Source organism: Triplophysa rosa, linkage group LG1 (genome assembly GCF_024868665.1).
Source record: "Triplophysa rosa linkage group LG1, Trosa_1v2, whole genome shotgun sequence".
Lineage (NCBI taxonomy): Eukaryota > Metazoa > Chordata > Actinopteri > Cypriniformes > Nemacheilidae > Triplophysa > Triplophysa rosa.
The window spans coordinates 3,361,495-3,377,638 of record NC_079890.1 but is presented as its reverse complement, the minus strand read 5'-3'; the positions used below and the strand labels follow the sequence as shown (position 1 = coordinate 3,377,638).

The window sequence follows — 16,144 nt, the reverse complement described above, 5'->3', positions numbered from 1 at the left end:
CTTGTGGTTAAACATAGGTACTACAACCACCTACAGGACCAAGTGTGCCGTTTCAGAGAGAATTCAAAATGTACCTGAAACCCCATCCGTCTATAGCGCTGGCAAACACCACGTTACCCCGGTCCGGGCTGAAGTAGAGATCCGAGTCATCGGTTTCTTCCAGACCAGCGCTCCAGTCGTACACCTGATCTCCAGCGCTGTTCTCCGTGGTGATGCTCTGAGCTCCTGCGTCTTTCTCTGCACGCTCCTCCAGAACTTTAGAGGTGAATAACGAACCCGTGACCGCATTCACCTACAGAACACACAGCATTTAAAGTGATAGTTCATGAAAATTCTGTCATCATTTACTAACCCTCAAGGTGTTCCAAACCTTTGTGATTTCGTTGATGTGCTGAACACAAGGAACGATATTTGAAAGAATTTGACACCAAACAGATCTGGGTCACTATAGACTTCCACAGCAGGGAAAAAAATTACTATGCTAGTTAATGGTGCCCCAGAATTGTTTGGTTTCACACAGTTTTCGAAATATATCATTTGTGTTCAACTGAGCAAAGACTTTTTATAAAGTTTTGAAACGACTTGAGGGTGAGTAAACGATGACACTTTTTTATTTTGGGGTGAACTGTCTCTTTAAGTGTGATTGGGAGCTATATTGAAATAAATGCATTCATTTAATAGCAAAAATGTGCAGTCTTTAAACAGAATGACACTTAAAATAGATATTTTTTCATTGATGCTTTGGGACGAAACACTGAAATAAAAACTGAACTTATGTTTTAAATGGAGGGTAGAAAATTGTGACTAAATTGTGCTTTGAGCACACAAAAACCTTCACTGATAAAAAAATGGTTAAAGCACGTGGCTGTCGAACGATTAATCGCGATTAATCGCATCCAGAATAAAAGTTTTTGTTTACATAATATATGTCTGTGTACTGTGCATATTAATTTTGTATTTATTAACACAAAAACATAAACATACATGTATATATATTTAGGAAATATTCAGATGTATTTATTTATATTTACCAATAATTGAAATTATAAATAAACGTTTATAAAAATAATATTGTATATTTTTCTTAAATATATGCATGTATGTGTATGTGTTTATTAATTCAAAATTAATATGAACACTACACAGACATATATTATGTCAACACAAACTTTTATTCTGGATGCGATTAATCGCGATTAATCATTTGACAGTCCTACTTTCAACACACAATAACATTCAAAACGAAAGCGTCACCTGCTCCAGTATCTTCTGCAGGTGTGTGAACGCCTCTTGTGATGTGAGTTTCAGCTCCACGATCAGACGGTCGATTTTGTTGATGACGAGCACAGGACGGATGTTCTCCAGCCAAGCCTGACGTAAAACAACTTGCGTCTAAAGCAGAAATAAAATTATAGTCATGCATGATGATATCAGACATTCTGACATGACATCCTATAAGATGAAAGATGATAAAGTAGACCTAAATATGTATGTCTATGCAAATGTTTAATTTAACAAGAAAAAACTCCAGAGGAACACAATCAAACACTTTTCAAGCTGTCAATGAAATCCGCATGTGAATACAGACTTGAATCATAGACATACCTGCGGACACACTCCCTCGACGGCGTCGACAATGACGATAGCTCCATCACACAGTCTGACAGCAGTGGACACTTCAGAAGAGAAGTCCACATGACCGGGAGAGTCGATGAGATTTATGAGGTACTCGTTCTCTCCTGCAATGACAAAGGCACAGTTTTGAACACAACAGGTGCGTTGTGATGTAAGAGTAAAGCTACAGACGGTGGACACCATCACCTGTTGTGTAATGTAATGTAATGGCGCTGGACTTCATAGTGATTCCTCTTATCTGCTCATCTTCCCTGCTGTCCAGGTATCTCAACTACAGAAGAAAAAGAGTTTAGAATTCATTTTCATGTTTCAACCCAAAATAAACAAAAGAGGGAGATTATTTCGCATAAGGAAAAATAAGTATATTGTTAGGAGTACTGTGCTTTTTATTGTAATATTAACACATTTTTTGTATCTTATTTGTAATACAAAATTGTTGTTCTTTCAAAATAGCATAAATTCTGGACAAAATATTATACCATTATGCACTTATACTTTATTTACATAAATGTTTTTTGCATAACATTAACAAAAATAATGTCAAAATGTATTTACATAAAAGTATGTGACACGTATGTGTCTTATGGTGTGACAGAAAAAAATTAGAAAGCAAACTGTTAACAATATATTATTTTATAGTATTGATATATATATATATATATATATATATATTTATAATATAAAATAGCATAAGAGAGATTTATCTTCATTGTTAGTTTTTTCAGATTTTTTTGCTGTCACACCATAGGACACATTTATCGCTTTTTTGTCAACTACCCATGAGTTCTTGGCTAATTTCTTCAAATGTACCCAGTACATTCTTATCAGCCAAATGCTTTCATTTCATATAGCAATGCTGTAAGTACAAGATTTAATACGGGACTGATGTCTGCTTACCTTTCCTGCTAACCGGCTGGATATAATGCCATTCGTGGCAACCAAGCAATCTGCTAATGTCGTCTTCCCTATGAGGAACACACATTTACAAACACAAAGGTTCATTTTAAAGATGTGTGGTAAACATGAATGTTCATACAAATAAAATCAAAGACACTTCTCTATAAACATACCGTGATCCACATGAGCAAGAATACACAGATTCCTGATGCTTGAAGTTTTCTTCTGTAGGGCAATGATCTTCTCCAAACTTGTGTGTCCCATTTTAAATCTCTACACCAAGGGAACAAATCACAAAATAATATTTATATCAAAACAGTGCATAAACATTGATCCTAAAAAATGAACTTCATTGAATTATATGTGAGTTTCGACAAGAAAGTTTAACCAACACGTGTCAAGTAACCACTGATAGTTCATCACATTGACAACCAAAAAATGTCCACGTATACTAGTATTGATTTTCTATACACAGAGCATACATTATGGTATCATTCAAACGTTAATATATTTAGGTTTGTATATAAAATGTTACAAATGTATCTTTCTTTTATTTAAATAAATCACAGATGGTTTATTTTGCAACGTAATGCAGTGACGTTTAAAAACAGCAAATCATATCATGTGTCGTTCTTGACAAAATCAGCTTGTGTTGTGCTGTAAGAGAACACAACATTCACATTAATTTACTCACAAACGTGCAACTTCAATACACGCACATTTAGATCACTAATGGCTAACAAGCTAACTAAAAATATTTATCACAAACAAACGAACATTGTTTACGTATAACGTGGTAATCTTACGCTAAACACAACTGCTAACAACAACCCGTTTATTAATTAAACTTTGATATCTTCACTATTAGAAATGACAACAGACACTCACATGTTCCTCCCGGTCCCGGAAGTGTGCTCGAACAGCGTCATCGTACGTATCGCGTCACGCGGCGGCGTCGTCGCCAAAGACGCTTGATCGTTGCCGGGGAAACAGGACGCTCGTAGAAAAGTAGAGCAGTCCGTGTGAAGTAAAGACAGGACAGAAGAAATACGGTTTTTACGGCGGTAAACCGAGGAAAATGACACGACTCTGTGTCTGTGAGATGTGCAGCTGTGGGTGAGATGATATTTTTGTGTTTAATATCGTTACGAACGCGTGTTTTGAATCATTTATGTTGACATGATGGAATTTAAGGAAACACATCCTGAAACCTAATCCTGAGGACGTGCAAAATCTTTGTTTAAATAGTCTTTATTTATTTTAAAACATTTAATAATCTATAACCTTTGATACAACAAGTAAACCATTGAAATCATTTTTATTTATTTTTAAACTTTTAATCATTTCTGGGGACTGAAAAGTGCACTTTATATTGAAATCTCATTTCCTTCGTTTTAATTATATTTTATTTTTAATACGTCTTCAATTGTTTTGCATTACACAATTAGAAATGCAAAAAATCTGTGTGTGAGGATCTACTTAGCTGTCTTTTGGGACAAACTATACCCAAAAGTGAGCAAAACCTCATTTTGGGGACTTTTACATTAGTAAACTCAAAATCTAGTTAATAAAGTTTATGTTTATAAAAACAGAAGTGTATGGAATGTCCCCATTTACTACATAGATAATTAAACATGTGAGTTTGTGTGTGTCTATAATTTAATGCATTCTCTAATATAACGAAGCATAAAACCTTTTGGGTAAATAAATATATGGAAATACTGAAAGGACACTTTTTTGTTTCACTTTAAATCTAATGATGTCCAGTAGCTTATGGGTTCAAGAATAGAAAATGTCATAAAAAACAATAGAAGTCAGCTCCTCCACATAGTTAAACAAATGTACTGTACAAGGCTTTAGAAACAAAGTTGTGTAGTTGTTGCCCCGGACAACACAAACATGTGAGGGTGTTGCAGGTACTGATAAGTGTTTGTTGAAGGATCTGAATGAGAGTAATGGCTTATCTGCAGCCTTCTTGAGCACGCACATCCATTGTTTCCAAATAATTGGCTTTATTATTTTAGCCGTCATCGCTGCACGCATCAGGCCACGGCACTGTACAGTAAAGGAGGTCAGAGTAACGTGGTGACGGAGTATTCTGAGAAATATCCTGCTTACAAAGGTCACATCCGTCCCAAAAGCCTCAAGCCCCAACAGGAGTACAAAGCTCACCAGAACGGCATGGATGGAACCACCACCTTCAGGTACAGTCTGTTACTTACATACAGGATGCATTAAACACCTGCTGGGGATTGTTCAGACTATTCATTTAAAATCTGAACATTACGTCCTTGAGCGAGCTTTAGATCACCATATACTGTACGCAACTGTGTAAAACGTTTTAATTAGAAGTCCCACCTATATTTAATAAACAGTCATTTTTTGATAAACTGTTACAGTGTTGATTGAAGAAAGATTTCATAATGACTAAAGTTTGGTGCAATCGTGTAAGATGTAAAGCTTTTCTCTATGTTTTTTTTTGTTTGTTTTAGATCAGACTATGTCCCTTATAAGGTCATGCGCCCTCCCGAGAAACCTCAGGCGGAGTACAAGCCTAAACCTGGACAGATTGATTTAGGGACCACCTACAAACAAGACTTCAATCAGTATGAAGTGCAGCCATTCGTTTCCTCGCGCCCTAAAGAGAGAGTACATACTATGAATGCAAAGCTGGACACTGTACCCACCTACAAAGGTAATGACATTTTGTCAGTTAGGTCATGTGGTATTTACTGAGGATGTAGTTTCACAAAACTTCAGGAGCATGACATGTACGACAACTTAACTACCCTCACTAAAAATAAGTTTTTTTCAAGTGTGCATACTTTCAGTCTACTTTTTATGTCATTTAAATGTACTCGAAATGACACTACATGACTCATTCTGACAGAAAAGTCTAAATGTATTTGGCCTGTATTTGAAGAGTTTGGTTCCAAAACGCGGTAAACGCCATTAAAAAAAAAAAAAAAGAGTTATTATACAGCCAAAATCAGTATTATATTAGGTCGATATTGAAAACGTCACTTTTTAATTTTACGCATTTTACAATTTTATGCAATGCGATATCCGCCGTGTTATTCTGTCATGTTTTCTCCCTTTCTTTCCAAACCGCAATATACGCCAGTCTCACTTCTCTGCAGAATGCGATATATCCGCTCAGCCAATCACAGCTCACCATTCCACGCGCTGTAAACAGTAATGGTGGCGCTCTGAATACGGTCGGCATCCTAGTTTCCCTGATCTACTTTGTACTTTCTGTTCAACAAACAAACACAAAAATGAATGATTTTGACGGTGTTTGTGCCGTAAACCATCGAAATCGAATCATTTACGTGAGGAGATTAAGAAGATGAGACACTAATTTATAGCATTAAAAAGATGACCCGTTGAATTCATTTTAGGTGTGATGACTGATTGAATGTATTTTTAGTCCAGTGCTTGTATGTAAGATTAGTATTGTATTGAGTTCAGAGGCTGTCATATGTGGATCAACTCACTTTGTTGTGTATTTTCAACAGTTTCAATATGAAAAATAACTTTTATATTGATTCATTGGATTTATTGCATTTTTTTTTAATTGTCATGGATTTGTTGCATTTTGGGGAAAAATGATCAGTTTTTACAATAAATCTTTTAAAATCAAAATCTGGATTTGCATTTTTTATGTTACTAGAACCTAAAGATGCTATGTGAAACTTTGAAACAGAAAATAGTGGTTTTCATCTTGCCACTTTCTTTGTAAAGAAAGCACATTTTTACTCAAATTAATCAAAATGGATTTATAGCGTTTTGGAACCAAACTCTTCATTTGTACTCAATCGTTTGATGAAAATATAATTTAAAGAATAATGAAGTATTCTAAGTATACTTGACTTGTTGTTTGCATATTTTTACATACTTAACATTCACATGTACAAGTTAATTCAGTACAAATATAATCTATATAAATAATATATACAGTGTAGTAAGCAAAAGTATGTTTTTAAGTTCACTTAGCTTAAAGAACTTGCATATATATATACTTGTAGTATACTTGCAGTATGAAAACTACTAACGTAAACAAATGCTTTACCGAAAGTATACTTCAAAGCGCACTTTCATAAATAAGAATGCTAAAAAACTATCAGTATATTTATACGTTTGTAGCACGGTTGCAGTACAAAAAATTGAAACGGTTAACTTTTTGTGTTTAAACTTTACTGCTGTTACACTTAAAAGCATACTTTTACAACCCAAAAAGTGAGCCAATTCCCAACTACTACTGTAATAACAAGACACACAGTATGTCACTACTGCATTGATATTAGTACACTTACTACGTAAAGTATACTTAAAAATATAGGCTACTTGAACTTAACTTAAGTATACTGTACTTACAACAATGAACTTGACGTATACTTATCCTTGTAAGGGCAATTACACACCAGGGAACAGGAAACTTTCTCTAAACCTTTCCAAAAACATTCTTGCAGTAATGTTAAAAGAGCATTTTATCAACATCACAGCACGTCATTGCTAAATGTTCTAAAAACGTTGGTACAAAAATATTCGTACATTGTTAGTGGAGATTTAAAAAAATTATAAATACATAGCTTAACGGCAAAACGTCATTATTATATATTTTGTTAGCTGGGATTCTGTTAGTTTGTTAAAGTTGTTATGAACCAACATTATGAAATGTTAATCATGCACCAAGTATTTCACGTCTATGTTGTACAGTAAATGACTTCTTTTAACAATATAAACATTTTATATCGTGTTTCTCAGAGGATTTTCGTCAGTGGGAAATCAGCCGCCGGGAATTAACCAAGCCTGATGGGACGTATCATCCCCCCACTACAAAATTTGGGAATTCCACAACATTCCAGGATGATTTCGTCCACAAGGGTCTCATGCCACGTGAGAGCTACAAGCCTTCAAACATCGCCAAGCTCTCCGACGCTCCCTTTGAAAACGCGACTAGCAGCAAGCTTTCATACGTACCACACCCTGTGGAGGCCCGTTACGTAAAACCGCCGGAAGAATACAAACCCAGTAACCAACCGTTCCAAGATCTCACCACACACCGCAAAGACTACCAAGGCCTGCCGGGTCAACTGCCCAGAAGCTGCAAACCCGAGGCGCTCAAGGTGGCCTCCAACAAGCCCTTCCAGAGCAACACGGAATTCCGGGAGCGTTTTCAGCAGTGGCCCATCTCCCTCCCCGAAGTCCACAAGTGCGTGGAGTACACGAGCCCCACGGCGCACATGGACCTGACCACCACCTCGCACACCGATTACATCAAGCACCAAGTCCAACCCTTCGTATCCGCCAAACCCTTCTTGCTCCCGAAGAAGTCTTCCGTGCCCTTTCAGGGCAACACCACGATGAGGGACGACTTCCAGCCGTGGGTGTCGCAACGTCAAACCCTGATCCGGAAGCAAGAGGACATGCGCCGATCCAGCGGGAAAATGGAAGATCTTACCACCTTCAAGGCCCATTACATCCCTCACCAAACCCAGCCCAGCCAGAGCTTCAAGCCCCATAATGCACCTCTGCAGTCCGACGCTCCCCTAGACAACGACACCATGTATCGCACCGAGTTCACACCCAAGAAGATCAGCATGTGCCCGGCCAGTTTCGAGTCTCCGCCGGGGTTCGTTTTCGATAACTACGACGATCAAGGCCACCGGTTCTTCCGCAAGTTGACGTCGGCTGACGTGACGGAGACTCCTAAGGAAATGGCCTTGATAGCTTGAGAAAGTCATCGTGTTGTGCTTATATAAAGATGACTTAGCATACTATCTGTTCTCTCAGATTTGTTCTTATCCTGCGGGATATCTTAATGAATTAAGACAAGGGAACGGGTGAATGAAACAACCTTTCATAAATTATTAATTAAGTTTTAGCTTGCGTAGGTTTACTATTTAATACGCATACAATATTTAGGAGATATTATGTGAGGTACAGAACTGAGTAACTGAAATCTGAATCTGTCTGACACATGTGCTAATAAAAACAAACATATCTCTATCGCCATCTGTGTTTGAAACATGAAATTGCAGGTTACTTTGCGTACTTTTATGTTTTTTTGCGTACATAGGTTCTTCTAAACTTCTTATAAATTATAAATCATTATAATCTTGCCGCTGTGAATCGGGGCAAGATTTTTGTTTATTGTTAACCAAAAAAAGTTACGAATTGCATCTTTGCATCTAACGAAAACATTACAGAATGTTGTGTGCATTATTATTCACAATATCAAATGAAATGATAAAAAGAAATTAATATTATGAAAATATATAAACTGATTGGTAAACCGTATTTATTTTATTTGTCCACATAGAAGGTTTCTGATATATTGACATGAATAGTAGCACACTGGCGATGCAACGTAGCAATGCTTCCTCCACGCACCAATAAAAATGCAATCGATTAAATTCACGAATAAATTCTGTGAGTGGTTTATGTACCTATGACAACTTTTCTTTGTGTAATTCAAATCCATGCATTAAAAAGCCAGTAGGAAACCATAATATTGTATACATTATGCTGTGTTCGATCATAAATATGGATTATAAAGATAAACTAAACCGAGAGGTATGGAAGTAAAATCAACATTTTCCTCACTCAATGTACAATATTGCACTTGAAAACACATTATATACACGACGTATTTACAATGCAGCACGTATAACACAAAAAGTACATCTAAAGACTTCTGCGGAACATCAACAGGTCTTCCGTCATACATTCTACAGGTACAAACATAACAAAACATCACTATGTGATATTAAGGTAGGGGCTTCTGATAAAATAACAGATCATGGCGAAATGTCACTCAAGTTCAATTTAAACCTCCGTCCTGGTCCAACAGGATTCTTCTCCTCAAATCCACAACAAAACTTCATGTCTCTTAAATTAACATACATGGAATATCAGGTTTGGGCCAGATAAATCAAAGGCGAGTCTTTGGACATCCAGTGAGCATCCAGTGGTCCAGAATACACTCATCTGCCACTGGTAGACATCTTTTATTTCAAAGCACTTCAAGTGTCTGAGGGTTTCGATGACGGTTTTCTGTATGAATGAAGACAATCAGTGTGTCTGGGCCAGGTGCAGTTCTTCTGATGGTCACTAGGTAGTGCTGGTGTCCTGTGAGCAAGTCTGACAGCAGCGTTGTCGATACAGATCCACCTGGCAAAGCCGGAGACGTTTCACCACTGGACAGTAATGTGTTCTGTCCTGACACTCACCTAGAAAGACAAAAAATATTAAAAACGCTAACAGGTTAACAAAAATCATCATTTTTTCACCCTCATGTTATTCGAAACCTGTATGTGACTCTTCCTTCTGTGAATCACAAAAGAAGATATTCTGAGAAATGTCTCAGTGGCTTTGTATCCATACAATGGAAGTCGATGTAAAACTTGTGCGGACTGTGCGTGACGATATCCACCGTAAAGCTCAGCTTCACAAACCTTATTACATTATTTCATGAGGGAAATATCACGACTACATCTTTAATCAAGCCAAAACACCATCACACTCTAAAAACAATAACTCATTTATTGGCATCGTTTTATTAAATATTTCTGCACCCAGAAACAATCGAGATGACTCAAAATGACATTTCAATTAAATTATGAAGAGCAACGTACGGTACACAAGGCAGACGTTTGGACATTATTGTTCGGCGATATTAATGCAGTTGCCAGATGGGATTCCTGAAATGAACCGTAGCTGAAAAAGTGTAAAAAGCATGAGAACACGAGGGTGTTCTCTCAGGAGTTTGTGATAACTTGTAAAACGCGGACAAACAGCAGGTCGTAAGAGTGACGAAACGGGCCAATTCATTTTGCCCTCAGGTCGGTAATATTTTCCCTAATAAAACACGAGTACTGAAAGAGGCCCAAAAAAGATTCTTTTCACACTTAAGTCACGCCTTACAATGTTGAAATGTCAATGCGTTAGATATCAATAGAAATCAGAGCGAGTCATCTGCAAACAATCCGATAACAGATCAGTAGTCAGAACTTGTTTATTACTAGAAAAAAGATGATATAAAGGCGAAAGACTCACTGCTGCAGGAAGTGATGTTGCAGTGTTGCCAGGTAACTGGTCGCGGTTGCCAGGCGCAGTGCTGGTCGGGGAGAGTTTTCTTTTTCTGCCGATGGACGCATTCCACTCGACGCGACTGGAAGCCGCTGCCGCACGCTGCCGTACACGTTCTCCACGGCAGGACCTTCCAGTGCACGTCACACAGCTCGGACGAACAGTTCCTTATGGACGGAGGCCTGAGTGGGGTTTAAAAATAAGGTTAACATGGTAATTATTCCAAATGAATGAATAAAAATAAGTTCATTCAGCTGTGCGTGCAAAAACAAGTATTGTTAACGAGTGTAAATCCTGCGCCTTTCTTTTGCGTCGCATGTTCTGGATGTAGAGTTGGTGAAATGGTGACACGATACAGTCCTGCTCTGTGTGGCCACTGCCGGTCCCAAACAACGACCTGTGCACTGTTAAACACATTAATGTGATTTACTATCTTGACATGAAACACACAGGATGGAGATTCTTGAAGGGATGATCAGGTATAAAAATACATTTTCGATTGCAATAGTACAACAGATGAGAAGTAAAAATGTCATCATTTACATGTTGTTCCTAACCTGAGCTAATTTCTGTATTCTGCTGTACAAAAAGAAAGAAGGTATCTGGATGAATGTTTGTAACTAAACAGTTCTGGGCCACTATTGACTACCATAGTAGTTTTTTCGCTATTATGATAGTGCCCCAGAACTGTTTGGTTACTAACAATCTTCCATAACAAACCTTGCCCCAGGAGCCAGTGATCCACTCCACGCAGGCTTGCGAGCTGCACGCCTCCCGGACCTCAGGCCGAGGGGTCCCGTCACACGCTGGGCTGGGCAGGACTCTCACGCTCCCAGACGCCTCCACCTGCTGACAGGAGACCCGTCTCTCTCTGAAGCCCCGCCCACAGGCACTGGAGCATCTGGACCACACTGTGGACACCCAGCTGACAAGTAAAAGAGCTCAGATTGTTTTCCGTGCTTTGTAACTATGATTGTATTCTTTTGAAATGTTTCTTATTTATGATTTTTTTAAATGGATGGGCCGATCAGTAAAGGTTTAGCGTCAATTAGAGGTAAGGGGTTTCTTCTGAAGTTCTTGTAGTGTACTAGCCGAGTGTGCGACGCTGTGGTCTAATTGGTGATCCAAACAGCTGGGTATATTTGGGCTTTGAAAAGCACAGCTTGTCTCCGTGTCACCGGGGACGGCGGAGCCTCGGCGGGGCGTTCGGGGTTGTGTTCGAGCGAAAGAGGCAGTAACAAAGACGAGCTTTGTGCAGGGATCTCCTGTTGATGGCTCCGAGCTGACGCTAAGCGCTTTCACAGAGCCGTATGATTCATGGGCTAAACCCGGCCGCATGGCAATAATCAGATGATGTTTTTGGCATGAGCGTACATACAGAAATCAGAGAGCGCTCGTGTGCGCTATCTGTCCTGTGTGAAAGCCTCACTCACTGGGTTCATGCTATAAAACGTGGACTGTGATAATGAGGCGGGCTGAAATGGTTTTCAAAACAGCGTCGACGCAAAATTTCACGTTGTATGAATAATATTTCGTTCGTTTTTTTAACATTTATCTTCTTAAATGCAAACGCAATCTCACGGAAATTCGTAGCTATGTTACGATGTGGCTTTTTTTGTGTGAATTTGCTAATTTGTGCACAATAGTACGACTTGCTTTTGCAGCAGGTTTTGGAGTGGGGTTTTGGTATTATTAGTATTGCCTGTAATTTTACATCATTTTACTGTTTTATTAACAGATTTTTCACGTATTTTGAAATACAAAAGGTTTGTAAACCTGCAAATTTGTAAAATACGCAATAGAAATGAAAAAAAATGACAACAACATAATTCCACTGAAACATTGTTAGTTGTGGTGTGGGCTAAATTAAAATGTAGAAATTTTTAATAATGATTGTTTCTTCTTCAATGCAATTAGGCCTATATGTGATTTGCGCAAAAATCACTCAGAAATTTAAAAGCAACAATAGGTATTAATAACAAAATATTCACCCTTCATAAAATGACTAGTCATGCTAATATTAGGACTGTTCAACAATTAATCGCGATTAATCGCATCCAGAATGAAAGTTTGTGTTTACATAACATAATAATGCATATTTACTTTTTATTTATCAACACATACAGGTACAAATACATATATACTGTATTTTTAGGAAATATCTGCATTTATATATGAATAATTTAATTTTAATTTTAAACATTTATTGATTTTATATTTGTCTTAAATTTATACGTGTATAGTATAAAGTACGTGTTTACAAAACAAAATACAAAATTAATATGCACAGTGCACAGACATATAGTATTTAAACACAAATGTTCATTCTGCATGCGATTAATCGTTGACCAGCCCTGGCTAATATATACTGTTAAACCCTGTTGGATAGAATCAAGTCTTTCTTTCCTGCAGAATATTCTGTGTTCCACTGAAAAACATCACATTACAAAAGTTGCACTACGAACGCCCTTCTAAATATCCGATTTACCCTATGTTGAAATGGTAGAAATCCCCATGGATTTGTCTGGACTTGCCAATTCATTGACAGAGAGAAGATGTGAATCTCTGATAGCTGTTCCTCGCAGGCCCCATTGGGCTCATCGAGTCAGATTCATGCGCTTCGCTGATGGTCTTTTCGGTTCTGGAGAAGACTGATGCGAGAAAGGGAATGATAAATGAGCTGTTTGATGGGAAGAGACACTTTGGCTGTGAATCAGAAGTCCGGAGTGCTGCTCGCAGTCAAACGGATCACAGCTCTGAAAATTCTTAAGGGGTTCTGCTCACTATTTACTGAAGCCTACAGAGAGTTCCGTCATCACACGGTCATTTATCAAAGAGAGAGCGACTGTCGCTAACTTCTGAATCTTCTGAACCAGTTAGTACGGCAGTTTTTCGTGAGACAGGTAGAGGGCGATGACGTGAAGCTCACCTGGGAGGGCAGTCCAGCGGGTTGCACGGCCGCGGTTGGCTGATCTGTTTGGGAAGGTGATGGCAGACTGAAGGGGGCGTCTCCTGGCCGTCTGATGTCACGCATCGTACCTTCCTCGCCTGAGCCCCTCGGTTACCACAGGAAGCACTGCATGCGCTCCAGCTGCCCAGACGCCACTCAAAATCTACACTCAAAATCATTATCATTAGTTATGTGTGGAATACATGCATGAAACATCTGTGTGGCCACCAAAAATAAAACAATACATTCTCTCTATTTACTGTACATGGTAACCAGTCATTCAATGTAGACAACGAAATAAACCTGTAGCTGTCAGATATGTGCATTTCTTGTGCAGATAGTATAAAGACAATAGAGATAATCTGCAGATAATAAAAATCTTAATATCTTAAATATACACAGAATGGCCCCATTGGTTTTTACGAATAAAGAACGTAATTGTATAAGATTTTATTTTAATTGAACGATTTTCTACTGTGTACTGTACATGAATGACACGGCGCGTGATTCCGGTCATGAGTTATGAGAACATATGACTTCATAAAGATACCAAATCGATCCTTAAAACAATCCCAAGCATTAACTGCCAATCAATTCAATGAAAAAGTTAATTTCCAACCAGGGTTGCCAAGTCTGTGGTTTTCCCGTTGAATTGGATACTTTTATACTGTGGCGGAAGGTTGTTTTTTATTCGGCAGGTTGAAGATTTTTAAGTTATTTAATGTCGTTATGATTACTGTACAGCGACTTTCGATATTTTGGGATGGATTTGATTGGCAATTCGGTTGCAGGCAACAATTTTTACATTATACAACACATAAAAATTGATGTCAAATTCTTCAATGAAATTCGAATGTTCTAAATCAATGTCCTCATATCAGGGAAATATTCGGAGGCAAGTGGCTGATTCAGAATGAGAGTTTATAGAGACTATAGTATCTATAAGCCCTTAAAGGTTTCTAGAAATCTGGACTTGAACGTCCACACAGTCGTCTGTGGCTTTTAAAATTCCTGGCTTTGTGTGGGAGCTGAAAGGAAGACAGCGCTTTAACAAGACATGGTCGAGGTCTCCGAGCAGTTGCTTTTCCATAAGAAAACAATTTCATTGTTGGAGTGTGCGGGCTTCATTTTGTAAATATAGGCAGTTATGTGCTAGCAGATAGGAATAGCATGTTGCTAAGCTAACAACGCAAAGATTTTTCTGTTCAAGTATAAAAATATACAGCAAACACAAATATTTCTGAATAGACTGCACGTTAATTTACAATTTTACAGCACTTATACACACTTTTTAAAGGTGTATAAAAACCTAACATAATGAAGCGTTATGTTTTTATTACATTAGAATGAGTTATTTCTATCTACATACACCGCGGGTCCCCTTACATGGAATTCACCATGTTGTTTCTACAGTAGCCCTAAACGGACAAACGGCTCTACAGAACGCGTTTCGTAAATACATTATCTCCTTCGATAAAGAAGCAAAAACATGTCGACATCTTAATCCTGTGTCAGCCACCGTAGTGCTTCGAAAGGCAGGGGGAGGGGTGGAGTGAGCCGTTGGTTGCCATTCGTAACCTCACCGCTAGATGCCGCTCAATTTCACACCTTTGAGGCAACTTTTGAACTAAAGTTTTTAAGTTGAATTTTTTACAGTGTACGATAGTAAAAATGTAATTTCATTTGTAATTTCAATGTAATTTCATACATTGTATCTTTAAGTAATAGCATTATAATCTTCTTTAATCAAGCTTGTTGCAATACATTATGGAATTTTTTTTCACAACGTATAAAACTGAACATTGTTAAACTCAGCCTCTCTGTTTTATTTTGCTTACTTTCTCTGTACTCCTCTCTTTTTCTTACTTTCATTCTCAAATGATCACAATATTAAATATGATATATACCAGAAGTTTTCTCTCGTCAGAAAATCACGCTAACCTTGCGAAAGCACGTGAACCCAAGCTGTGAGACGCTGGTTGCCGGTTTGCGTTTGGCACTCGTAGCGTCCGTCGAATTTTCCTCCGAGCTGGTTCATCTCCAGAACACGACCTCCCACCAGCATGCGGTAGCTCCCGCCTGGACTCTGCTTCAGGGTCTGGTTCTGATAGGACCATGTGATGGGCTTTCTGTGGCTTGGGACCACTGGACAACCTGAGGGGGTTAAAGATGAGTTTTGGGAGAAAATGGTGTTGAGGTTTGGAGTGTGGAGAAACGGGCCAAAAATAGCAAGTTTCTTTTCAATGTTTTGTGAGCTGATGCAAGTGTTCGTGGCTTTCATAATGAAACCTAGTGGCGTGGATGCAGAATCACATAAAAGTTCAAGAAGGTATTGTACATAAAATGCCATTCACAGGCATATTCGTATCACTGAAAGTGTTTTTTTGTATGCAAAACCTGGAAGCGAGATAGCATTTTAGGACTTCCGGTCCATCGCTCCAAAGTCTATGGGTTTTTTGAATGGGTTTTTGATAAATCGGCCGAAATTTCTAAATATTCTATGACATAAAACACACCAATTAGCACCCGCTTGTGATTTTTTTAAAGCCTTATTGTGTCTTCAAAACG

The 16,144-nt window shown here is 38.2% G+C and overlaps 3 protein-coding genes across 3 annotated transcripts in view; 1 reads left to right on the top strand and 2 right to left on the bottom strand.

Annotated features, from left to right (window-relative positions):
* The window catches only part of efl1 (elongation factor like GTPase 1), a 76,761-nt gene extending 73,319 nt beyond the window's left edge, over positions 1–3,442 (bottom strand). The window contains 7 exon segments of the mRNA XM_057358286.1: positions 75–292; positions 1,255–1,392; positions 1,606–1,739; positions 1,822–1,906; positions 2,533–2,600; positions 2,706–2,805; positions 3,421–3,442. Coding sequence (XP_057214269.1) covers positions 75–292; positions 1,255–1,392; positions 1,606–1,739; positions 1,822–1,906; positions 2,533–2,600; positions 2,706–2,796 — 734 coding nt within the window. The 5' untranslated portion in view covers positions 2,797–2,805; positions 3,421–3,442.
* A 112-nt stretch (positions 3,443–3,554) lies between these two features.
* Positions 3,555–8,590, top strand: saxo2 (stabilizer of axonemal microtubules 2). The gene is made up of 4 exons (XM_057358411.1): positions 3,555–3,648; positions 4,557–4,736; positions 5,025–5,227; positions 7,300–8,590. Exons 1-4 carry the CDS (start codon positions 3,611–3,613, stop codon positions 8,268–8,270), a joined length of 1,392 nt encoding a protein of 463 aa, XP_057214394.1. The 5' UTR covers positions 3,555–3,610; the 3' UTR covers positions 8,271–8,590.
* A 228-nt stretch (positions 8,591–8,818) lies between these two features.
* Positions 8,819–16,144, bottom strand: part of adamtsl3 (ADAMTS-like 3) — a 130,770-nt gene continuing 123,444 nt past the window's right edge. The window contains 6 exon segments of the mRNA XM_057358154.1: positions 8,819–9,767; positions 10,594–10,808; positions 10,927–11,030; positions 11,347–11,551; positions 13,556–13,739; positions 15,518–15,730. Of these exon segments, the coding sequence (XP_057214137.1) occupies positions 9,649–9,767; positions 10,594–10,808; positions 10,927–11,030; positions 11,347–11,551; positions 13,556–13,739; positions 15,518–15,730 (1,040 nt within the window). The 3' untranslated portion in view covers positions 8,819–9,648.